Here is a 25751-nt window from a genome sequence, read left to right as displayed (position 1 = left end):
TGTAGAGACATTGATGACCAAATGCAAACAAAAACGCAAATAGATTTTTCTACTTAGATTGCTTAAGACTTTCCAATAGGAAATTCCAGTCACCAACTGCTGCACTTATGAATTCACCCTACCCAACTTCATTTCTTTAAAGACTTAAAGAGACTTCAGTTGATCAGTCTGAAAAGAAAATAATTTTATCTGCTATTAGCGTGCATGCTCAGAGGTAATTCTTAATTAAGACATGAAGAAATCAATGCCTGTTAAAAACTGGTCACAGCTGTTGAGCCCAGAGAGTTGCCTTTAACCCATGCTGCTGCCTGTACCAAACAGCTGCACTTTCAACTTCTGCTTCAGTCCCACTGCTGCCGAGCCATGAAATGTGCCACTCCACTCCATTTTCATCTTAAAATTCTCCTTCACCTTCCTTACTGTATTGACAGAAATCCAGCCTGTTGAGAATGCAGTCTCTTGCTCTGGCAGCTGATGTGGCCAGGAATCAGAAGCTTCCCAGTGTAGTGTAAGTACCTGCCTTAACTTTCTCCAACATTGTAGCCTGTAAAAGTTTTGACCTACAAAACATGCTGGTTATTCATCCAAGGAACATATTCCCTTCTTTGCAAAACTGGATGTATACTAATGTCTTCTCAGCATGCATCCTCTGCAGGAAAAAACAGTCATGATTTGAAGTTAACAGGGATTAAGTCCTATTAAGTTTATCCTGACTTTGATGTATGGCTGATGTATGCAGCCAGTTACTGTATGATCTTCCTGTAAAAATCCATCCTTTCATGCTTTTCCCATCCTGCTATGCAGTGTTTTGGTAAGGTGCAAGGATTTACAGCCTCCTGTGGGGAAAAAGGTAACTGCCATGTGATGTCAGTCCTCACAAACCACATATTTCTGCTGATCTTTGGAAGCTGTGATCAAGCTCATCATTATACCTGGAAAACTGGTATAAAGCAGAATGGTCTATGCATCATCATCCCTTGCAAATGAGGGGAAAATAACTTTTAAAATCAGTTACTGGAGTCTTGTTTACCTTAAAAAATGAAGGCATCTGGCAGTTGCAACAAGTTGCTGTGGTTCTCTCATGAAAGCCACAGTGAACTGGTGAATTGGCACCTATCTTGTGTAAGTGGAAAGTAGCAATCCTGAAACTTGGCAAAATAGTTTGCAATAGTTTGGGCTGTCAGGGACTCGTGTTTGTGACACGTATTAACAGTCACAAACCAAAAGGAGAAGTTTTCATTCCCTGGTGAAAACAGAAGGGGCTGGCAAAGATTGGATCTCTGTTACCAAGGGCGTGCCTACGTCAGCATTTTAGTTACTTGACATCAGAAGTTCAAATCAGAACCAGATGGTTTTCTCTACAGATCAACTACTAGTGACAAGCACTGTGCTGGCCTCTCACAGGAGAGTACTGGTATCACCCTAAGATTTTTGAGAGAAAATGCCTGTGAAGCTCCATGTGTGATCTACTGCTGAAGTGATGAGTACTCACAGATTTAACTTCACACAGAATCCATATCTGTCATCTAATACATAAGGAAAAGACAGACACTCTGTAGCAGATTTTAACATGCCATTTTAATAGAGGTATAAATTAACTCAATATGTTCTAAAGTATTGAAATAAATTTTTCCCCCAAACATTAGGGTTTGCCATACAAGTTTCTATTTTGTATCCAGCTACATTCTATAACACATATCTCATTCAGAGTTTGACACCTTAAAAATAGAATTGGTCATCATGCTAGTACTATTGTGACTATTATTTTTGGTCAGAAGGGTAAGACGGAGCTTTGTTGGGGTTTTTTTTGAGGAAAGGCCAAATATTAACAAATACACATTTTAGATTTATTTCAGATACTGGACTGGGGGAAGTACTTAAAGAAAAGTTAAACTTAAATCTAGCAAATCTGACAGGCAGACAATGCAAACAGCTTGAAACAACAGCTCTCAAAGAGGTCTGAACTGTTCTATTTCTTTGAACTCTACCTGAGCCCAGAGACCTGGTAATAAAAAGTGGGTGGGTGAAATAGTCAACTTGAAAACTCATGACTGGAAATGAAATACATACTTTGGACTGATCTCATGAAATGGACACAACTGGGATAAGCAATCTCAGGTACCCAGTGCAAGTTTCACTGTTAGCAAAAGAAACCTACTCCTACCTGGGGTGAATTTTATTTGGACATTACAACTTATAAAATCAAAACTATTAGAAAAGATTAGACAACTCTTCCATTTCAAACATACTTGTTTTCATTGAACAGTCCGAGGTACTTTGCTCCATTTGGAAATTTGCAGGTTCCAGCCTTGTGAAACATCTGAATTCCCCTTTGTAAACTGCTCCAGAAGGATGTTCTAGCCTTCCAGCACCATTAATCCGCATTTGAGAGATGAAGAAAATGGTTAATATTTATGCTTACATTATTATTTCCTTTCATTACAATTTCCTTTCCCACTGCTGCCTTGGAGTCTGCTATCACACTCAGATAGGATAAAGCAGGGGAAAGTGACTATGACAGATATACCTGTTTCTGCTTTTACAAGGAATTTAGGTAAGAGCTTAGAAGTTTGGGGCTGGCCATAGTGTCCAATAAACCCCTCCTCTGCTGGTAATCTCATGGGATTTTAACAATCTATGCAGCATGGAACTGCATATAACTCCTTTACCCTGACAACCTGAGGGGTTAATTAAATTTTTCAGAATTTCTTTCTGTGAATCAAGGCAGAGCAAACCTTTTATTTGTCAGCCTAGGCCACTAAGCCACGCCTGGGGATTTGAATCTGTGCTGTGAAGCACTTCTATGCCATAATCTTAATTCTCACCGTTGCACCAATATTTTCGTAAGAGACTGAAAAAAAGGCCAGACTAGATCCAGTAAAGTCACAGACCACTATTTGTATCATTTCAAGGACTGTTTCCTCTACAGTGTCAACAAAATAAGCAATTTTCCTATTCTTCCTCAGTAATTCCTGAGGAACTGAGTAACCAAGGGCAGCCACACAACAGTGTAGCTGTTGATGACTAGAGCTCCCATTTCCTTGTGGGATATGTGTGTGGTGTATATACACACGCAGGAGAGCCCACTCTGCGTGCACAGCCCATTCAGGTAGGGCTTTCACATTGGGTGTACGTGTTGGGCACCACCAACACCACACTGCCGAGATGTTTCATTGGGACCTGTCTCCCAGCAATGACTGGTGTGTTTGCAGGAGCCTCGGGAGGCTGGAGGACACCTGAAGACTCCAGATGTGTCAAGTCTTCAGACTGGGCTGTGACAAGATGCCCAGGTGGAAAAAGAGCCTGCAGCATTCATCTGATCCTTTTTGGGTTATGACTTTCCTTTTTGTGCCTTTTTAAGGGTGGATATACTGATATTCCAAACACAGAGGAAGTTTAAAATGAAGGAATACTTAAAACTACTTTGTTGTTTTTCCAGCTGCTGACATACATAGTTGCATTGGCCCCGTTGTGAGGCATCGAGCACACACTCAGGTGTCCTTTTGCAGTTCCCCTCTAGAAAACAAGAGTGATGGAAGACAAGTATTTTCACTTCAAGACAGAGAGCATCTGAGAGGCAAAAACCCAGGAGATCATGCAATGCATTTCTTCTGTTGCACAGAGCTGTTTCTCAGACCTGACTCTCCATCTCCTGTGGACAGGCTGTTCCCAGAGATGGGCCCATGGAACAGGCACCTTTGGGTGGCACAGTGTGAACCAGCAGCAGTTTTATGAACCATTTTTCCGCCACTGAACCCCGTTGTGGAGGTGGTGGGGAGCTGGCCTGGGACAGAGCAGATCCCAGCGGACCATCAGGGCAGTGGCTGTGGCCATCTGCAGGAGGACCCTGAGGAAACAACCTCAGGGCAGCTGCTGTGTGTCTGGGTTGCGGGGTGTGGTGGTTGTTATACAGCCAAACCAGTGCAGAATTTTTTTTTCTGGTAGGATTTTTTGTTTTGAACTCCAACTTGGTACAGGTTGCCTGGAGGAGTTGTGGATTCTCCTTCCATGGAGGTATTACTCAAGACCCGATGGGATGTGCTGCAGAGCAGCTATCCTGGGTTACCCTGTGTGTGTAGGGGATCTGCAGAGGGGCCTCCCCCCCTCAGCAACACAGCTTTGGAGTCTCTTGTCACTTACATCACCCTCACTCTAAAGCTGCTATAGCCTTCCTCCCTTTTGATCCCACATACTCAGTTTTGGAGTTAAGGTTGGAGAAGACCACCAAGATCACTGAGTCCAGCCATTAACTCAACACTGCCAGGCCCACCACTAACCCATGTCCTGAAAGTGCCACATCTACATGGTTTTTCAACACTTCCAGAGATGGTGATTCTACCACTTCCCTGGGTAGCCTGTTCCAAAGCCTGACCACCCTTTCCGTGAAGAAATATTTTCCAATACCCAATCTAAGCCTTCCCTGTCACAACTTCAGGCCATTTCCTCTGGTCCTGTCACTTGTTACCTGGGGAAATAGACCAACCCCCACCTGGCTACAACCTCCTTTCAAGGGAGTCTTAGAGAGTGATAAGGTCTCCCCTGAGCCTCCTTTTCTCCAGGCTGAACAACCCCGGCTCCCTCAGCCGCTCCTCATAGGACTTGTGGGTCGGTGCAATAAGAACCTGCCAAGATTTTCAACTGCCATGTTTGTCTTTATTTGGGAATATGAAAGATACTTTAAAAAACCACTACAGCCAGTGTCACTGTTACAGCTGCTGGCTGAAATTCAAGCGTACATATACATACACATATATGTATACGTATATATACATATATATATGTACACACACACACACATATATGTATTTTCCAACTGATGCCTCAGAGCTTTTTGGATTTTTTAACTTTTGTAGATTTTAGAAGTAGTAAATGTAGATTTTAATGTAGCTGTATTACATCCCTTACCCTGTAGCATAATATTTAAACATACCCAACCCTGTTACCCCATTTCATATAAATCCCTCTAAATTCCGTTAGCGTGTTTAGTCTTTTTTTCAAGGTAGAATTGTAGAAAAGCCTGGATCGGAAGGTATCACACAGACACAGCGACCTTCAAGCCCAGAACTTTGGAGGAACTCCAAGGACTGTGCGTGCTGTGAAGAAGATGAAGATGAGGAAGAAGGGGTCCCACACACCCACAGACCCAATTCCCGGAGGGGCGCGTCGGCGGGCAGAACGGGGCAGAACCGGGGATGGATAAATAGGGGACTGGATGGACCTTATTACAAAGTCACAGAACCACTGTCTGGGCGGGTGCGCGTCATGTGTATTCCCTGGGCCTCAGGCCTGAGATTAAAGGACCTACTCTCTTTATTTTATCTTATACACTAAATTGGCCTGGAGTTTTTTTTCTCCGCGCTCTCTTAAGGCAACAAAACGCACAGCAGCCTAAAGTCGCACATAACCCTCAGTGTCCCGCTTGAGTGCTCGTTCTTTCCTAAGGAGCCCTCGGCCCTGCCCACGGGGAGGAGCGGGGCGGGCGCGGCTGCGGCCCGGAAGGGAAACGCGGCGGATCCGGGTCAGGGATCCCTGCGGTGCCGGTGCCGGGCGGGGAGGTGAGAACGGGGCGGGGAAGGGGGCGGTGGAGCCCCCGGAGGGAGTCGCGGCTCCGCGGGGAGCGGGGGTGGAGAGGAAGGGGGTGAGCGGCGGGTCTGCGAGAGAGGCTGAGGGGAGGCGGGTGCGTGGGTGAGTGGGCAGGGGATGGGTCTTGGGGAGAGGCGGCCCCGGGGGCGCCTGCCCTGCTCGCCCTCTTCGCCTCCCTCACTGACTGCGGGCTGCTCCCAGCGGGGTCGGCTTGTCTGTGAGCTCCTGTCCGGCCCCGGCGGAGCTCCAGTGAGGAGAGCGGCCACAAAAAGGGAGTTTGCTGCTTTCTAAGCCCAAACCGCTGCCGCTGCTCCAAGCCCTCGTTTGGGCTGTTACCTGTGCACGGCCGTTCTTGTCCTGACTCTGGAGGTGCCAGTGCAAAGATCCAGGTGATAAGCTCCTGACAGGCTGCCCGCGGCTCCTCACCTGCCCTGCAATAGCTTTCCATTAGCAGGAATGTGCAGTTGGAGCATAATGTTGGGCCGTTCTGTCCCTGACAGCTGCTCAGTGCTAATGGGCTTCTGGAGCGCTGGGAAGATGCTGCTTTGAGAAGAGGAGGGGTTCTGTTTTCCAAGTCCCTAATCACTCCCTGACCAGGCTTCACAGAGCGCTCAGCAGTCTGAGCAGCTCTCTGCAGGAGGAGATGGATCAGGAGTTTGATATGAGTTAACATGAAAAAAAACATTGTATTTCAGCTAATGCTCCCCTTCCCCCTTTTACTCTCAACCCTGCAAACTCCTGAGTTGAAAACTGACAGCTCAGAGGCTGCTTTCTTCCCCGAAAATTCCCCTTAAGATTTTTCCTGTGGGCTTCAGTGTCCATGAAAACTCCATCAGAGTGGCAGAACTGGAGCCCCGAGGCTAGGCAGCACTGCTGGTAGGCTAATCCAGAGGGTCTGAGGCCAGACAGTTTTGTCAAACCTGCAGGCTTTGGCTGAATAGCTGTGAGGAATATTACTTTTGTTTTCTAAAGCCACAGAACTTACTGAACAATGTTCTAGAATAGTGTTCCTTGCTCCAGGTGCATACAGACACACCCACATACGGATCATTAACTGTGGGTTAATGAGAGGGTGTCTTCTCTTGTCGCATAGACAAACAAATAATATGTGCTTGGACATATGCAATGTGCTAAATCATCCTCATAACTAAGAGCTATTTTTTCCCCTTCTTCACCAAGAGAACATGAGTTCAGCAGTGAGGAGAAGAGGAAAGCCCAACAGAGGAGGAGGAAGAGGGAGAGGAGGAGGAGGAGGGAGAGGAGGCAGTGGAAGAGGAGGCGGTGGAAGAGGAGGAGGCAGCAGTGGCCGTTCAAACAAGCCTCAGCTTGGTGGAAACAGGAAATGTTCAGCCAAAATTTGGGATGATGGAGATGATTTTTGTCTCTTCGAGGAACCAAGGCTGGAATCCAGGTATTTCTTTTAATTTGGGGGGGATTGGCATAGAGACGTCTGGGATACTTCAGGATTGTTTGGGATACTTTGGGACATTTGGGATACTTTTTTGGATGGTGGGATACATAGATATTTGGGGGTGGTTTTCAGACATCCTTGAATATAGAGAAGAGTGAAAGTGTGATGAAGTTGTTTCAGTATGAAGCACTTTTTACATGTCTTTTTTTGATTAACACCTTATAAATTTTATAGCTAGGAAACTGTTTTACTTTTTAAAGATTAGAACCTCTGATTTTCTTCTTAGGTCGTAATTTCAGAACACTTTTGGTCAGAAAACACTAATATACACAGGATATTCATTGTCGTGTATACAGAGCAGAAGCTGGGCCATAGAAAATAAGCAGTTTGGAATTAGCTTAGTATCCTGTATGTGTTCTGACCAATCTGTCTTAGAAACATGTCAGAAATATGTTGTATTGTAGTCTGAGAACAGCTTTACCTAGCAAAGTATTTAGTAAATCACTTTGAATTTGACATAGGTTACAATAGGTGTGTATGTGTGTGCAGATACAGACACACAAATCCTGGTCATGTAAGAGGTGATTCAACCTGGCTGAATAATCCTTAGGTGATGGACTTGTCTTATTTTGGTTTTCTTGTTTTGAATTACAGGGTTGGGCCCTAACACATCCCAATTCAGTCAGAATCATTTGAGCCAGGCAAATAACTCATGGTTGTGTCCTATTTTAATTTTTAGATCAAATGCCCCTGCCAGAAGAGGAGGGCAAATGAAACAGAGACCTGAAGCAAGAATGCCTCTGCAGACCATACACATGACATCAGAGAATCAGAGAAGAGTAAAAGAACTTCTTCAAGAGCTTCAAGGGCAGGAGCTGGCTCCTGAATCAGAGTTAGTTTAAATGGAAACACTATTTCCAGCTCTTGTAGATGAACATGCTTTAGCAGGCATACTGTTAGAAATGAAAAGAGTATTTTTAACCTTAACTTTTAATTTTATCTCAAATCCTACAGTTTTGAGTCTGCTTTGTTTTTCTACAATATTAACTCTGGGAAAGGGGTAGCCAAATCTTCCATTTAAATGAAGAATTTAAAACTGCAGAGGCAGAGTTTTGTGTCTACTCAACAGTATAATTTTGTTTCATTTTAATTTGATAACTCTTTTTATCAGTGTAGCTGGTGAAGATGATGATGAACCTGATTACCTCGATGATGAACAGTGCTGGTCAACAGAACAGGAACTTTCTGAAGTAATACCAAGGTTGTCTGCTGAGCCAGCTGAGCACAGAGTTGTAGAAAATGAAGTGTCTTCATTTGCTGTGCACAAACTCTCCAGGTGATGCTTTTTAGTGAGTAATTTGTATCCCAAAGAGTTAAATCACTAGTCTCAATACTGTAAACCCTCGGGTCTTGGGCTTCCTCTTGATACTGGGGAGGTCTATGTGCAGAACTGGTGAGTTTGTATCTCCTGAGAATCTAATCCTCAGCTAGGTGAATTTAACATAATGTTTTTATGAAAATAATCATTCCAGCCTTTTTCAGTGATGTTTTAAATTCTTTCTCCAAGGCAGTGGAACAGACATTAGGAAAGCTCAGGGAGCATTGCTTTTATATGTATGTTTCTCCCAGGTAGGGGGAAACCTTGTAAGTGTTCTTCATCCATTTTGCTCAGACATGACTATTTATTTTTGCTTTGTTTGAGAGTATTTTATGTGTGGCAGCTTTTTCTGAAGGGTTTAATTTATATAGTTCAATGGGAAAACCTAATCCTGTGACTATTATGTGCTACATTCTGAGGTGTCAGATAGTTGCCACATAAACTAACTTGTCATCTTACAAACCACAGACTGGCATTTACAGACACCAAATTGCTGCCTGCCACTGTCATTTAAAAGAGCATAAATATTTTGGTGTGTTTTTTCCCCTAATGGTAGTGATAGTATCTCGTGCCATACATGCTTCCTCACTTTCAGCCTGATCAAGCAGACGCGTAGTTATTTTGTTTCAAGAGAGTTTCTCACTCTCACTCGTTGCCATGTTGTCTCTGTTTTGGTGCAGGTATGGTTTTGACTGTGAGCGTTGTAGGACAGTGCTGAGATCCTGCAATGGTAATATTGGGGCATCGTTGGAGTATTTGCTATTGCAGTGCTTTACCGAAAGATATGGAGAGAAGATGCAGGTTTCTGCAGCAGCTGCTGAAGCCAGTCAAGAAGAATGTTTAGAACAGAGACAAGAAGAAGCTTTTGCCCTCCGGTCAATCTGTGGAGAAAAATTTGTAGAAAGAATTAAAAATCACGTTTGGACTTTTAGTTTGGAATTGGAGTACCTAGCAAACAGACTCAGCAAATCTAAACAGAAGAGTGGTTGTAGTAGGGACGCAGCAAAACCGACTTCAAAGGAAATATGTAAATTTTATCTCCAAGGAGGCTGCAGGTTTGGTTCAAAATGCAGATTTGCACATGAATTCCCTCCAAACCATCCACTAAAACCATCCAAGAACTCTGTAGATGATGCTCATCTCAGGCATAGTGATGGTCCCATATATGAACTTGAAGTAAGATTTCCTGAAGAAAACAAATATCCGCTTCAAGCACCTCTTGTGGCATTTTATTCCACTGATGAGAATCTGCCTCTTGCTTGTCGTTTACACATTGCTGAATTCCTCTTTGGAAAGGCCTTGGTAGCTGCAGAGTCTCATGAACCAGTGGTATATACCTTAGTGACTTGCTTAGAAGATGAACATGAAATAAGTGAGTTACTTGGCAATACTCAGCACAAGTACAGTGTTCCTCTTGTGTCCCTGCTGGCAACACCTCCTGTAAAGCTACAAACAGAGAGTACACCTGGTTCAAATCAACCGTCTGAAGGTACACCAAATCTCCTTCTGTGGTTTCTGGGCTAAGAACAGTCAGAAAGATTTAAAAGGAAAAAAAAAAAAAAAAACAGAGAGAGACAGGGCAGAGCCCCCAATTCATCCATCTGTTCCAAATCTATTTCTGGAGATTAATGTCATGTGGTGAGCCAGATCCGTGATCTGTCTGTGCCTCAGGAAGTCCCTTCCATAATCAAGCTGCAGCAAAGGGGTTTTGTGCTGGCCAGAACTGAGTTAAAGGAGCACAGAGCTAATGAGTTTGGTTTGGCAGAGTGCGTGATGCCCACTCCCACACAATCCATGAAATGGCATGGAGAGGTACGGTGTGAGCTCACCAAAATGGGCCAGAGACTTGAAAGGGAAGGGGGAAGGTTGTTTGCAAAACTGTGGTGCATCTGCTACTCATCAATTCAGAAACTTTTTTTTAAAATTACTTAAAATTGCCTCCTCAAAATTAACTTTATAAAGGTGGATTTAAGGCTAAGTGAATGTTAAAAGTGGTTCTAGAATGTCGCAAAAGGCATCGACCCTTTTTATGTAGGCAAGAGCAACTATGTTGATTTCACAGGAGGAGAGCTGAGGCTGTCACAGCAGGGTGACAGCAACTCTGTGGCACAGGTGACTTTCAAGCTCTCAATTCCAAAACTGTTTTATCTAAGCCAAGCTTTCTTTAACAGAGTTTTCTAGAACAACTGCATCACATTTTAGAGCACTTAAGTAGTGAAAGCTTATGTTTTTGTTACAGTAAAACAAATTATTCCATTTCTTTAACAGCTCTGCAGAATGACAGCTATGTTCCAGAAATTGAAATCAGAGATTCCAAATAATTTTGTTAGTTATAAAATCTTTGTTATGCTATAAAATAACTTGCATAGATAAATGTAGCCTTAAAATTTTAAGGGCTGGCTGATAGTCTGAGCAAATCCCACTTCAGTTCATAGGCACTGGGCACCAAAGTGCCTAGTTCAGTTTCAGCTTTGGTTTAGAAGTACTTGGCAGTAACTTTTACGCTGGTGCTGCCGTCAAAGTCTTGTGCTCTGTAGAAGTGGTTGTGGGTTGGATTGAAGAGGTGAGCTGAGACACATGAAAAACATTCAGGAAGGCAAACCAAGTTCCCATTCTGGTTCACTCTGTGGCCATCCAGACCATGGTGTTGGCAGCACAGCTGATGGAGGTAGTGACAAGTGGGATGGGGCTGGAGAAGTTGTGGTTTGATGAGGTGAGGGGAGGTTTGCTGGTAGTGTTGAACTAAATGCTTGTCAAAAACAGTCCTGCAGGCCCTCAGGTCCAGTCTACCAAAGTTCTTTGTTGAGAATGCTGATGGAACATGTGTCTCTTCTCTGCCTTGCTGATGAGGTCCTGTTCCTTAGTAATAAGAATACTTAACTGTACACTCTCTGTCTCAAGCCTCAACAGTGTCAGAGCCTCAAGAAGAGGCAGTGGCGGAGGAGGAGGAGGAGGAAGAAGAGCCTGAACAAGTTGTTGTGGAGAATGAGAGTTACGTGAACCTCAAGAAAAAGCTTTCCAAAAAGTACGATGTGCAGGCGAAGTCTCTGTATAACGAAAATGTTAAACTCTGCGCACAGTTTCGGCAGAGAAAGGTATAATGTGCAGAACATAATGTCTTTTTTTCTTGCTTACTTTAGAAAAATGAATATTTAAGGCATAAGCTGCTGTTTCAAATGGTTCTGTTCCGCTCCAGTGGTGTTCTTACTGCTGTGCTGTCTGTTTTTGTGCATCAGTCTTCTAGGCACTTCCAGTCCATGCTGTATGAAAGACAGAAGCTCCCTGCATGGCAAGAGAGAGAAAACATTCTGGATTTGCTGAAGAGCCACCAAGTTCTTGTTGTGAGTGGCATGACAGGGTAAGAGTGTGATTGCACATACAGACTTTATGTATCAAAACACAGACAGAAGAATGTGAAATACATATCCACGTCCTGGAAAAGTTAGGGTGGTGGTCCATCTGTGACCAGTGACAGCAGTCCTAGGTGGACTTCATGTGACGGATCACACTAGTAAAGCAAAGCAAATATCAAGTGGAATGCAGTCACCTTAATTTACATGGATAAAGGTGTTGGATTTGTGAGGTTTTTAATCCCTGATTTTGTTGTGCAGATGTGGCAAAACCACTCAGATTCCTCAGTTTATTTTGGATGCTTCATTGCAAGGATCTCCAAGCAGAGTTGCAAACATCATCTGCACTCAGCCTCGCAGGATCTCTGCCATTTCTGTGGCTGAACGTGTAGCCAAAGAAAGAACAGAAAGGATTGGACTCACTGTTGGATATCAGATCCGTCTAGAAAGTGTAAAGGTATGTATGCTTTGCTTGTTGGTTTTCATTTAGTTCTATTAAAATGTGCTTAGTGCTTCTCTAGTGTCCAGAATCTCTGCCCTATACCTGCCATGTACTGAGATAAGCAAGTTTGTATCATCTACATTTTACACTATATTATGAACCATATTCTATATTTTATTTCATCTCAAGTTGCACAGTTCACTTTGCAGAATGAGAGTGCAGTCCTATGTCTTGTGGTTTTGCTTTCTGTTGAGAGAGGTGATGGAGTTTGAGACTGTGAGTAATACTGCTGTCCTTAGGAAGGCTACTGGCTTCTTTTCTGCCTGTTGTCATTTCCATTTGTCTCCCAAGGGTACAGCTATAGTCAGCCAGAAGGGGTGGTTGAATTCAAACTTTTGTCTTGGAAGAAGTTTTGTCTGCATTGCAGCTGATTCTTTTTCCAAGAAGTATGCTAAAAAAGAGGTTCACTGGATCTTTCTAGGACCAGAGATCTGATTGTTTATCAGAAAACAATATCCACAGGAAAAACGGTTCGGACTTTTTGATAGTTACAGTGCCCCTTGGTAAGAAGCAGGTGTTCTCAGTTTCAGTCAAGAACTTAAAATCCATCAGCCCGTCTCCAGCAGGGATTGCTTGTTCCCTTTCTGTCAAACCTGGCGCTCAGCTGAAACCAAATGCAACATACATTCTTTTTGCGCTGTGTTGATTTGCCCAGAGTCAACTGAATGCTTTGTCTTACCCTTCAAGTCCTCAGCTACCAGACTCTTGTACTGCACTACTGGTGTGCTGTTGAGAAGGCTGGAAGGAGATCTGACTTTGCAGGGAGTCACACATGTTATTGTTGATGAAGTTCACGAAAGAACAGAAGAAAGGTAAATAATCTCTTATCCTGTAAGCAAAACAAAGAAAGGAAGGATAAAGGTGACTGAGGTGCAAGTAACTGATCCTGTGGCAGTAATGTGGGATGGTGGAAGGAGTCTGGTTTTAGGTTCCTGTGCTTGGGCAGTAGGAAATTATGTTGCACATCTTACAAGAAAACATATCTCTCAAATTGCTATGCCTTCAATGTGCTGTTACATTGCAGTGGTGTTGAAAAGACATTTTGGATGGGCCTGAAGGGTTAAGTGACTTTTTAACCAGAGCTGTCTGTTTCTTATACTTCCCTTGTTTCAGCTTTTATCAAATACCATAGTTCTTCACATGCCCTTTGGGGAATTTTTTCTCCTGATGTAGGCTTCAGCAGAGCACCTGCAAGCAACAAGTGCTCGTGTTTTCTTCCAGTCTATGGATTTTACTGGTTCTACATAGTCTCATCCTATCCTGCTCTAGGCTCCTGCAGTTTTACCTTGCTTACCTCCTGGTGACAGGCAAAAGATAATGTCTGTCAGTATCTCTGTAAATTAAGTGGCAAGGATCCTTTTCTTTGGCATTTTCCTTGAGAAACATTGCAGTGCAGTGGGTTTCCAGAAGGCTTTGTCTGTGACTCGTTACTCTACAGCTCAGATGATATTGTAGCCTCATAAAAAAGCTTGTGTCTCTCAAGAATTCTTTCCTTGTCATCTAAAATCACTATAAGCCAGTCTTCCAGGAATGCCACAAAAGCTATAAACATACAGGGAAGAATACAGTTCGTAGGGAAGAGTGGCTAAGTTTGAATAACTCTTCCAGGGAAGAAGAGGAGCAAAAAGGACTCATCTGTTCTTATCTAATGTTCTTGCACTGTCATTAATGTAAGAAATTTATAAGGCTTTTTGTTGCTTAAATGAATTTGCTAAGTAATCCTGACACTCTAGTAAGGGACAACCAAGAAGAGTCAGATTGAGATTGCCTTCCCTTCTGAGAAGCTCATGCTTCTGTGATGGTATTGCTGTGCTGTTGAAAACACTAGGAAGGAGGACAGAATGGGGAGAAAAATAGAGACTCTGAAAGTTAACACTGAAGAAATTTATATATATTTTTGTTTGTTTTCTGCAGTGACTTCTTGCTGCTGGTTTTGAAGGATATAATGGTTCAGAGGCCAGACCTGCGTATTATACTCATGAGTGCCACCCTGAATGCAGAGCTTTTTTCTCAATACTTTCACTCCTGTCCAATTATTAACATACCAGGTGAAAACCATTCATTTTTATTATCTTATCACATTCATTGTTTTAGAAATTTGTTTTCAGTATTTCGTCTTGCAAAGCGTTTCTCAGCTCAAGTGCAAGGGGCTAGTTTGCAAAGTGGCAAGGTGAGGATGTACACAAGAAATATGATTCCAAAGGCTTAAGAGGAAAGACTGATGATATTTAGGAGAGAAAGGACTTGGAAATGGAGATATTTTTGTGTTGTCTGTATACCAGAGGAATTTCCCTCCCCAAAAGACAAGAACCATGGTTCCCTGGGCTAGTTTCACCACAGCTGAAGACTCTTCTGTATCCTTGTGAAAATAGGATCAGTGAGAGGATCCAGCTGGATGTGTACACGTTTAGCCAAATGTGCCTTTTAAATTGCTAAGTTATTACATGGACCAAGACAGGAACCTGTAGCCTCATGGATGTATCCCCATAAGTGTATCAGCCCTTCTGTCTGTGTAAGTGCATTGTGCGTGTTACCACAGAAACCTTGAGTGGTTTGGGATGGAAGGGACTTGGAAGGTCTCACCCTCCTGCCATGGGCAGGGACACCCTTTCACTAGACCAGATTGCTTCAAGCCCCATCCAACCTGGCCTTGAACAATTCCAGGGATGGGACACTCAGGGCTACTCTGGGCAAACTCTTGTGTCTCACCAACCTCACAAGAAAGAGTTTCATCCTAATATCCAATCTAAAGCTACTTTCTTACAGTTTAAAGCCATTATATCTTGTTCTATCACTACATGCCCTTGTCAAAAGTCCCTCTCCAGCTCTCTTGTGGGCTCCCTTTAGGTACTGAAAGGCCACCCTGGAGACTTCTTTTTCCAGGGTGAACAATCCCTATTCTCTCAGCCTTTCCTCACAGAAGAGGTGTTGCATCCCTCTAGTCCCTTTCATGGCCTCCTCTGGACCCATTCCAACAGGTCAGGGTTGTTCCTGTGATGGGAACCTCAGAGCTGAGTGCAGCACTCCAGGTGGGGTCTCACAAGGGCAGAGCAGAGGGACAGAGTCACCTCCCTCGTCCTGCTGACCACGCTGCTTTTGATGTCCATAAGAACTCCAGACCATGCTTGGAGGACACCCACTGTTTGTCCTGATCAGAAATTGTGTTGAAGGGTGCAGTGTAGGTGAGAGCTGTGAAGCCAGTGTATGTCATAATAACCTGTATAAAATGATATAATAATCTTTGGTCTTTTTCCTCTTTTCTGTATATTGTGTGGCGTGTAGATAGATTTATTCTCATGTTTCCTTTCAGGTAGAACATTTCCTGTGGATCAGTTTTTTCTGGAAGATGTGATTGCAATGACAAGGTATGAAATTCGTACATTCTTGAATGTATTTGGCCTTTGAGGTTGCACTATTGACCTTGAGACTGAGTAGTTCTCTGCATATATTTAAAAAGCAAATCCTCTCAAATCTTGCCCATCAGCTGCAGTCTTAGAGTTCTACTAAAGCACTGACTTTAAACCATACCTTCTGTACTGCAGTGGGGTCTAGGATCTCATGCAAAAACAAGCCTTTCTGCATTAGATACCACATTAGTACTCAAGAAAAGGTGAGCTTTGCTAAGAATACTTTGTTGGTGCTTGTGCTCTACTTGTTTCAGTGGTGATTAGATATTGACAAGCAAAAGAAATTTTAATGTAGATTTAAGCACTGAAGGTGAAAAATGTAGGATACCAAACAATTACCTTTTGTAAGCCCTACCTTGCATCTCAGGTTGCAGATGCCTTTTACCATTTATAGTTGCTGGAGGGTCACAGCAGTTCAGATATTCCAGATAAATTGATCAGCTGTTCTGTTGCTCTGAGCAACACTAAGCCCACCTAGCTGTCACAATCAAGTTTGCAGTCCTAGTCTTTCACATCACAGCTCTTAATAGACTAACATCCCCATATAAAAGGACACCTTGACCTTCATATTATCTATGGTTTTGCAACCTGCTTATACAAAGTTCCTTTCAGACTTACAAATAAATATTTTTGATACCCTATCTCTGTAGTTAATTATTAGAAGGAGACTGTTAGGCTTCTTTCCACACCACCAAATGTTCTCTTGCTGTCCAGGTATGTTTTAGAGGACTGTAGTCCCTACAGGCGGAAGGCAAAGCAAGAAAGCAAACAGAATGGGAGACACAAAAGGACAGCATTTGAAGAAGTAGAGGAGGACCTGAGACGTGCTGGCCTTCTGGAAGGCACAGACACTGTTGTCAGAGATTCAGACCCAGACCAAAAATTAACTCTGAAGCAACTCGTTACACGATATAAAGGTGAGCTCCTTCTTATATTTAATGAATTGGCACAATAACATTTGCTAGACAACATGGTATGTTAGCATATAATACTATAAATTGAATGCTTATATATAATTCAGAGTTTTGTACTTGTGAAGTTCTAGATGAGAAACTTCCTGCCATTTTAAAAAAATAAAAGAGAACTCTTTGTTCTCTTAAACTGGAGCAAGCATCTTGGCTGAAACCAGTTCTTAGCATCTGAAAATGGACAATTTTCAGATGCTGTCTCTTTCCATCCCTTTTCAGATGCCTTGTTAATTCCACTTTCTGCTCTGTATCTGTTCTTGCTGATGCAGTTTTACTTAGAGCACAGCATGTATCTGCCTACTTCAAGGAGGTCACTTCATCATGGCAAGCCTTCTTTGAGAAATTCAGTCACCCTGTGAATGACTTAATCAGAGAGGCAGATATTTCCATGAACTGTGTACTCTGCCATCATCAAAATCCTCCTCATGCTTAGTCCTGAAGAGTTCATCCCTGCACACCCTTATGGTGAGCTCCACAGTGGTACTGAGGGAGAGCCATTACTTAAAAGCTTCAGATTCCTGCTAGACAGTTACATCTCAGAAGAGTAAGGGAATTTGGGTGTCGTTGTGAGTTGGTGTAAGAAACGTTGGAAGGGAGAAGAGAGAGCTGGAGAAGGTAGTCCTGGGGTATCTTATCTGTAAGCAGACATATGAAGTGCTTTGGCTCCTCTTTCTCCTGGTATGTGTGTATGTCATTCTGGTGGTAGATGAATCCTGGTCTAGGCTGTGCCCAGGACAGGTCTGAGCCCCAGTAAGCATGAGGAAAGAAATGAAGGGCTGAAACAGAGGAAAGCATGGAAAGGAAAACGTGACACATTGAGTCATTGTGGAGCTACCTCTGTCTGGTCTAAGCCAGGTGCTGTTTAAACTGAGCTGGCTGTGCCCGGTTGTGCAGCCACACTGGTTCAGTGCATCTTGTTTTTTACAAGAGATAGATTAACTGGGTGTTTTATTTCTTTTTCCCCAGGGGTTAACAAGGCAGTGTTGAAAACAATGTCTCTCATGGACTTGGACAAAGTTAATCTGGAGTTAATTGAAGCCTTGCTGGAATGGATAGTTGCCGGCAGACATTCATACCCACCAGGTAATTTCATTGTCCCTGGGAGACAAACAAAAGGAGATTCTTGGAAGCTGTGCACTTACAGACAGCCCAAAGCTAATGATTTGCACGCAGGGTTTCTGTAGCTACTGATTATTTTGGAAAAAAAATAAATTTCTAGTTGAGTAACAAAGGTCCTGCTGTACATGGGATGGGGAAAGTGAGAGAATTGTCTACTTTGGAAAGTCTTTTGTGAGGGACTGTTATGGCCTGTGTGCTTTTTTTGGTACAATAGTTGCAAAAGAGAGCTGGAGTTTTGACTTGGGCCTTCTACACATTAATAAAATATCATGCTGTCCTTTCTGTTTAGTGATTTATTTTTTTTTTTAATCTACATATATAGGTGCTGTTTTGATATTTTTGCCTGGTCTGGCAGAAATCAAGATGCTTTATGAGCAGCTTCAGACTAATGCTCTTTTTAATAACAGGCACAGCAAGAGGTAAGGCAGAAAAGCTCCAAAACTATCAGTTTTTACCCATAAATAGTTGTTTCCTGCACAAAGCCTGCCTTTATCCAGGGATAAATAAAGGTTATTAAATGTGTGTGAGTTGAGTCCAATCAGGGTAATTCCTTTTCTACTCTTATTGGCTTGCTTCTTTTGTTTTTCGTCCTCAACTCAGGAAGGTTAGTTGTTGAAGTACTTGGAGACCCTAGTGATGAGTGTTTTCCATTTTGTGCTCTGCATGATCCAGTGGGCTGTTGAAACTTCATCTCAGCCCTTGTTCTGTTTCAGAATGTTTACTGGGATACATTCAGTTGTGGTTTTATTTGGCCTCAGATTGTTACATGGAGAAGTAATTATATATCCTTGACTAAACAATTTCTACACACATGTCCATGGCCAGGTTAGCTGGACTGACTTCTTCCAGTCTGGCATTAAAAATGGCAGATTTTAGACTCTTCAAAAGAGACAGAATATTTGCTCAACTCTACAGAAGTGACAGGTCTCAGAATAAACTCCACATTCCCTTAGAAAACGTGTCATCAATAGCGTGGCCAGCAGGACCAGGGCAGTGATCAGCACTAGTGAGGCCTCACCCCAAATCCTGGCTTCAGTTTTGGGCCCCTCACTACAAGAAAGACATTGAGGTCCTGGAGCGTGTCCAGAGAACAGCAACAGAACTGGTGAAGGGTTTGGAGCATAACTCTGATGAGGAGCAGCTGAGGGGGTGTTTAGCCTGGAGAAAGGGAGACTCAGGGGAGACTTTAATCACTCTCTACAACTACCTGAAAGGAGGTTGTAGCCAGGTGGGGGTTGGCCTCTTCTCTCAGGTAACAAGTGACAGGACCAGAGGAAATGGCTTTAAGTTGTGCTGGCGAAGGTTTAGATTGGAACATTTGTTCATGGAAAGGGTGGTCAGGCCTTGGAACAAACAGCCCAGGGATTCATCATCCCTAGATATATTTAAAAGCTCTGTAGATGTGGCACTGAGGGACATGGTTTAGTGGTGGACTTGGCAGTGTAGCGTTACTGATTGGATGATTTTAAGAGTCTTTTCCAACCTCACAGATTCTATGATTCTGTGTCTTAAAGGTGCTATGGCAGGGAGGTTTGTGGGTTTATATTGCTTTGAATGACTGTGGGCAGTGTCTAAGTGAGGTAATAGTGTGTGCAGGCAAATTGTTCCCAAGAGGGAAAAGGCTAGAGACAAAGGCACTGACCATGTTGTCATATTGTCCTTCCAGGTGTGTTGTTTATCCGCTTCACTCTTCACTGTCTAGTGAAGAACAGCAGTCTGTGTTCCTCAGGCCTCCTGCGGGGGTTACCAAAATCATCATCTCTACAAACATTGCAGAAACATCTGTCACCATTGATGATGTGGTCTATGTGATTGATTCTGGAAAAATGAAAGAGAAAAGGTACTGGAATCCATTCCTCAGTGTTTTGTGAACTGGGAAGCTGTTATATGTCTTGAGCTGTATACTTTAGTTTTCCAAAGAGCTGGGAAAAACTTGAAGGAAACTTGGTCTGCAGAAAACTGCTACAAAGTGGAGAAAGCCAGTCTAAACTCAGATCCAAGTGCAGGGGTGGGAATTGTATCCACAGAGAAGTTGGCAGCATCTGCCTGCTTAACCTCCAGCCTGTTCACTCTGCATTCATGAATACTCACTTTTTACAAGGGCAGGTTGTGATAGGACAAGGGGTAATGACTTCAAATTGAAAGAGGGCAGGTTTAGATTGGATATTAGGAAGAAATTCTTTACTGTAGTGAGGCACAAGAACAAGTTTCCCAAAGAAGTTGTGGCTGCCCCATTTCTGGAAGTGTTCAAGGCCAGGTTGGACAGGGCTCTGAGCAACCTGATCTAGTAGAAAGTGTCCCTGCACAGGGCAGGTGGGGTTGGAATTGGATAATCTTTAAGGTCCCTTCCAACCCAAACCATTCTATGATTCTATGAATATAAGTCTGTTTCTTGCTCTCCTGCAGATATGACCCAGGCAAAGGAATGGAAAGTCTGGAAGATACATTTGTGTCCAAGGCCAATGCCCTGCAGAGGAAAGGGCGAGCAGGCCGTGTAGCCTCAGGCGTCTGCTTTCATCTTTTCAGTAGCCACCACTACAACCATCAACTTGTAAAACAACAGTTACCAGAAATACAAAGAGTGCCTTTGGAGCAGCTCTGTCTAAGGTGAGCTGTTGTCCCTGTATTTCTTGAAAAAGCCAGTGTGAAAAATGTCCTTACTTTACTGCAGGGAGCACTTGGAATGACATTATCGAGGTGTTTTGACTCCTCAGTGTTTTCTCACATCACAAAACCCAGAAACATGCTCTGTAGATCTGAGTCTCTGTTGAGTGGTTGCTTTGATCCTACTGTCACACTGCCTTGCATCCAGAGCCCCACTCTAATTGCACCCTCCACCAATTCTCCCCGTTCTCCAAGTTCCCTATCTCTCACCTCATCCTAGGAAAAAATAACGTCTCTTAGATCTCTCATCACAGAGAAGACAGTTGCATTCCTGTAACCTAGACCTACCACAGATGTTTGTGCCTTTCTGCTGTGAACTCTTGCAGTGTTTCTGTGCAGCACAGTCCAGTAAAGCTACAATCTGCATCAAGCACCACCATCATGCAGATGTTAAATGAAGAGGCCTCCCTATCCTCGCTCACACTGTGCACCCCTTAGTACTAAAAGGAAACAAAACAGCACAAATTATATTTTAACAGTAAAAACTTTATTTTAAACCTTAGTATGCTACATAGAAATCTGTTCTTACAGACTCATATTCCACATTGCTTCCTGACTTCAAATATGTCTTACAGGCCCTCTTCTAGGGAGCATGTGCTTCAAAGCATGTTTTCTTTTGTTTTTTTTTGTTTTGTTTTTACAAAAGCTTGGTTTTTTATCCTGTATATGGAACTAAGCTGCTTTTTTTCTTTCTTTGTTTTTTCTTTTCAATTCCCCCCCCCTCCTTAAGAATTAAGATCCTGGAGATGTTTTCTGCGCAGAGTCTTCACTCTGTCCTATCACGACTAATCGAGCCCCCTAGAACCGAGTCTCTGCAAGCATCAAAGGTGCGACTACAAGACTTAGGAGCGTTAACTCCAGATGAAAAGCTCACCCCTCTGGGATATCACTTAGCTTCGCTGCCTGTTGATGTCAGGATTGGGAAGCTGATGCTGTTTGGCACCATCTTCCGCTGCCTGGATCCCGCACTAACGATCGCTGCCAGCCTGGCCTTTAAGTCCCCTTTTGTAAGTATTCTTAACCAAAGTGCTGTGGTTTTGTGCAGCAGCAAAATGCTGTTGTAACTTGCAGCATACTACACTGCAGTGAGTATTTTAGTTCTTCTTTTTAGCCTATATTGTCTGTGTGTTAATACAGTGCTTGTTAAAATGGTCCAGCAGAAGTTCAAAACCATGCGGCAGCAACAAGAATGGTATTTATGTTGTAAGTGTACAGTAGAAACAGAGTGAATATTAGTTTTCATTTTTAACTAACAAGTGCAGACATTTTGTTGAAATTTGGTGTAAAAATTGAAAATTAGTGGTAATATAAGTTAGGAAACAGTGATGATAAGGATGGAGCTGACATGTCTGAGCTGTGAATGCAGAGCAGTTTGGATCTCAGTTTGTGTGCTCACTGTCACTTTGGCTTTTTGAATGCCTCATATTTCCTGTTTTGCATGGAGAAAATTTGCATTCTGACCCATGAGCTGCTGTGAAAATACCAAAGATAATGTGCCATGTAGCTCTAGAGTGGCTTGTCTAAGTGATGAGGGGAAGAACACATACAATCTGTTACTGCCTGTCTAGGTGTCACCATGGGATAAAAGGGAAGAAGCAAACAAAAAGAAGTTGGAGTTTGCAGTAGGAAACAGCGACTACCTGGCTCTTCTCCAGGCCTATAAGGTGAGATAAAATTCTGTAGCCTCTCTTGGGGGTTTGTGATATGTTTGAAATTCAAGCGGAAATATTTTATTAAAGGTTTCCTCTCATCCTCTCAATTAGGGGTGGCGTTTAAGTATCAAAGAGGGCTCTCAAGCAAGCTACAACTACTGCAGGGAGAACTTTTTGTCAGGAAGAGTTCTTCAGGTAAGGCAGTGTTTGTGGCCTTTCACAGGGACTGGCTGAGACACTGGCAGAGTTCTAGTGACAGAAGTAAGTGATAGGGCAGACTCTCCCTGCTCAGTGTGGCAGCCACCACATATCAGCTCTTTGTCTCTTTGTAGGAAATTGCCAGTCTGAAGCGGCAGTTTGCAGAGTTGCTTTCTGACATTGGGTTTGTGAAGGAGGGATTAAGAGCCAGGGACATTGAGAAGAAGTGGTCCCAAGGAGGCGATGGTGTGTTGGATGCCACAGGAGAAGAGGTAATTCACAGCATTTCAGTGCAGTTTTTCATGTGTACAGTCTTCAGAAAGTGCTGCCTCTGGGGCCAGAGATGTCCTGAGGGTACATGATGATCAGGGTAATATGGGTTTGGTAGCTGTAGAATATCACTGTGCATTGGGACAACCTGTGTTTGCTTTCTCTTGACTGCAAGCTGCTTTGTAGCCAGAGAGCAGTTCGGTTCAGCACTAACTGCATCAGGTTAGTGGTGGCCAGTTTGCTCCATTGATAGTGGGGGGAACACAGCCCAGTTCTGGCCTGAGACCTCAGGAGCAGTGACTTGTCCTCCTCTACAGAGCACAGCAGTGCAGCTGTAAAAGTCAACCAGTTTCAGGAATTCAGTCATTCCTGGAGCAGGGGTTTATCTTTATACATTGAACTGTAGAATACCTAATGCATGCATTGATTTCACAGGCAAATTCAAATGCAGAGAACTTCAAGCTGATCTCAGCTATGTTGTGTGCTGCTCTGTATCCCAACGTTGTCCAGGTAAGAGAATGCTTTTTCATTTTTCCTTCTGCTCTCATATCCACATGACCTGCTTTCAATCTAGACTCGTTGTGGTAGTTTTGAGCCTGGCTTAGGTTGCCAAAGCTTGCTGCTTGTAGCGTTAGAGACAGGCAGCAGAGCCCCAGTTTGTATTGTTTGAGACCTTGCTGTTCCTACAGGCTGATTGTAGTGTCTCACAGAAGCCAGATGTTAAGAAGGTATGTTAAATTACAGCTTTTTAGAAGGCTGAGGTCACAAACAGTCAGGGTTAGACAGCACCTGGAGCATAGTGACTTGGTATGTTACTACTACAGAATTTCTGTTTTTGAAAAATTTAAAACATAAGGTTAAAAGGCTTTCTGGTGCAGCAGATTTTTATTACTTTTTTTCTTACCATACAGGTGAAAAAGCCAGAGGGTAAATACCAGAAGACCAGTACAGGAGCAGTCAAAATGCAACCAAAAGCAGAAGAGCTGAAGTTTGTTACCAAAAATGATGGTTATGTTCACATTCATCCTTCATCTGTGAATTATCAGGTCAGGATTCTTTTTTTTCTGCAAAGCATACTCTTTTTCTTTAATAAAAGAAATCATCTTTGCTTGAGTATTTAAGATTGCAGTGAGGATCCCTATTGATGTTTAAATAAAAGATCTTAATAACTGAACAGTCCTGCATTAGGATTGCAAATAATGGTGTGTTCCTGAGTTAAGAGTGTCTTCTTGGGCACACAATTAAACTCCAGCCTCTGGAGTGGAACTAGGGATGCAGCAGATCCCTGTTCAGCTTTTCTAAAGGTGCATCTGCAGAGCTGAATGCAAAAAAGCTGCAATGCTGCCCTGGCTTCTCAGTAGTGATTATCTACTGTTAAATAATTCAGGGACATACTCTGGTTTCTGAGTCCTCAAGTTCTGAAGTTAATTTAATTTCCAGCTTAATAGCTAATTCTTAGATAAAAGCTCTCTCTCTTTGCCGTGACGTGGTAATATTTGTCTCATGAAGTCCGTCTCCATGTTTGATGATTCATTGCTTTTCCAGGATATAAGTTACTTGTCTTAAAAAAAGTGAGTTTTCAGTCATTATTGGGTTATAAAGTCTTTGAACTGTTTTTCACTTTTGCTGTGAAAGAGCGTAACAGATGCACACATGAGAATGTCCTTAGCATGGGAGAACTTGGGGCCTTGAGGCAACACTGGTGAATTAGCTGATTTCTCATGTGCTCGCTGCAAGGAGCATGGGGTAACTGGTGAAGTTATTGGCAGCTCTTATGGGTCAGAGAGAGTCTGTTAGTCAGGCAGGTGCATTTTAGGCACATTTGCTGCTCTTTGCAGCTGTAGGAGAGGCGGGACCCGAGCAGGCAGGAAGAGATGCATCCCTTTAATGAGGCTGTGGTGTGTGTGTTCCAGACCAGGCACTTTGAGAGCCCCTACCTGGTGTACCACGAGAAGATCAAGACGAGCCGTGTGTTCATCCGGGACTGCAGCATGGTGTCCGTGTACCCGCTGGTGCTGCTCGGGGGCGGGCAGGTGCACATGCAGCTGCAGAAGGGGGAGTTTGTCATTTCCCTCGATGACGGGTGGATACGGTTTGTGGCTGCCTCTCACCAGGTAAGGAAAAGAAAGGATAATCCTGGGAGCGCTGCAGAGCTGTGCTGGTGTTTGGAATGTCCCGAGCCTTACACTTCCCTCTGTGTTTTACTGTATCAGGTGGCTGAGCTGGTGAAAGAGCTGCGCTGTGAACTAGACCAGCTGCTGCAGGATAAAATCAAGAATCCCAGCATGGATTTGTGCATGTGCCCCCGTGGATCTCGGATCATCGGGATGATTGTAAAGCTTGTGACCACACAGTGACATCAATCAGAACAGCTTTCTCTAAAGACTGTTACAGGCCAAGTAACATCCATGTCTTGATATATTTATTGGTCCAAAACATGGCATTAATCTCTGGAAAAACAGGATGGCAACTGTACTGTTGACAGTTTTTTCGTTGTTTTTTTTTTTCCCCTTTGTTTGCTCGCTTGTTGGAAGTAAGGTGGCTTACAGTACACTCTGGGAAATGGGAAAACAGCAAATCTCCCAGGAGGAGTAGAAACCTCCAAGTAAGAAAATGTTTTCTCCTGGGACTATACCCTAGCAGTAGTGTTTTCTGGTCACAAAAATACCTGCTATCCAGCTGGTTTTTTTAATGTCTGGAGGCAGCGTGTGACATAGTAAGCTACTCCCAAATTGGTTTAACTCACTCCTACATTTTGACCATGACTTTACTGAGGCAGTCAGTTTGGGCTGACCGGGGTTCATTTGCTCATGGTTCAACCCAAAGCGATCATACAAATGAGCACCTTTTGATTTGTGTCAAGAGGTTCTGAAGTTCAGACGGTGTCCTCTGATGAGAGACTGCAGTGGATCAGTTGGAGTGCAGTGTTAGATCAGTGCAGGCTGTTCTGGTGACAAAGTAAAACTGCAGGAGAGCGTGGACATTTTCCCTGAAGGCTGTTCCAGCCCCTGCTGCACTGGGAAGAAATAGAACAGCTGAGAAGGGACTGCTGTAGAGCATTAAAAATGAATTCTTGGATGGATGACACTGCTAATTTCTTAACCTGCTCTGGTATGTGGTGGTCCTTCTGCCACCCTACACAGCTGGAAAAAAGTCCCACTTTTGGAAACTTTTATCCAAACTCACACTCTGGGGAATGGATTGCTAGTGTGGCAAAATCCTGCAGTAATAATGCACTATTATTTCTTC

General features: G+C 43.3%; 2 protein-coding genes across 2 annotated transcripts; one reads left to right on the top strand and one right to left on the bottom strand.

The window, feature by feature from the left end:
* Nucleotides 1–291: 291 nt before the first annotated feature.
* Nucleotides 292–2498, bottom strand: MORN2 (MORN repeat containing 2). Its single transcript, XM_027709824.2, is given in 4 exon segments — nucleotides 292–391; nucleotides 393–415; nucleotides 2246–2322; nucleotides 2325–2498. Coding segments are annotated over 4 exon segments (261 nt in total). The 5' UTR covers nucleotides 2386–2498.
* A 2995-nt stretch (nucleotides 2499–5493) lies between these two features.
* Nucleotides 5494–25584, top strand: DHX57 (DExH-box helicase 57). The gene is made up of 24 exons (XM_027709852.2): nucleotides 5494–5555; nucleotides 6759–6994; nucleotides 7734–7886; nucleotides 8166–8330; nucleotides 9053–9861; nucleotides 11274–11467; nucleotides 11609–11730; nucleotides 11984–12179; nucleotides 12912–13036; nucleotides 14139–14272; nucleotides 15535–15589; nucleotides 16346–16548; nucleotides 17566–17682; nucleotides 18041–18137; nucleotides 19385–19558; nucleotides 20125–20325; nucleotides 21113–21389; nucleotides 21951–22046; nucleotides 22146–22229; nucleotides 22367–22504; nucleotides 22938–23012; nucleotides 23414–23548; nucleotides 24416–24616; nucleotides 24716–25584. The coding sequence occupies exons 2-24, from the start codon at nucleotides 6768–6770 to the stop codon at nucleotides 24857–24859; spliced, it is 4122 nt and encodes a 1373-aa protein (XP_027565653.1). The 5' UTR covers nucleotides 5494–5555; nucleotides 6759–6767; the 3' UTR covers nucleotides 24860–25584.
* The last annotated feature ends 167 nt before the right edge of the window (nucleotides 25585–25751 follow it).

This window comes from Pipra filicauda, unplaced genomic scaffold (assembly GCF_003945595.2).
Source record: "Pipra filicauda isolate LSUMZ 115617 unplaced genomic scaffold, ASM394559v2 scaffold109_size3271384_pilon, whole genome shotgun sequence".
NCBI lineage: Eukaryota > Metazoa > Chordata > Aves > Passeriformes > Pipridae > Pipra > Pipra filicauda.
The sequence above is the reverse complement of the archived record's forward strand: the minus strand, read 5'-3'. Positions and strand labels throughout refer to the sequence as shown.

Excerpts from the sequence above, each read along its gene's own strand:
- DHX57 (XM_027709852.2), top strand. The coding sequence starts at position 6,768 with ATGAGTTCAGCAGTGAGGAGAAGAGGAAAGCCCAACAGAGGAGGAGGA. Across the intron at positions 16,549-17,565 it reads ACTCGTTACACGATATAAAG|GGGTTAACAAGGCAGTGTTG; the intron begins GTGAGCTCCTTC and ends CTTTTTCCCCAG. Across the intron at positions 23,013-23,413 it reads TGTATCCCAACGTTGTCCAG|GTGAAAAAGCCAGAGGGTAA; the intron begins GTAAGAGAATGC and ends CTTACCATACAG.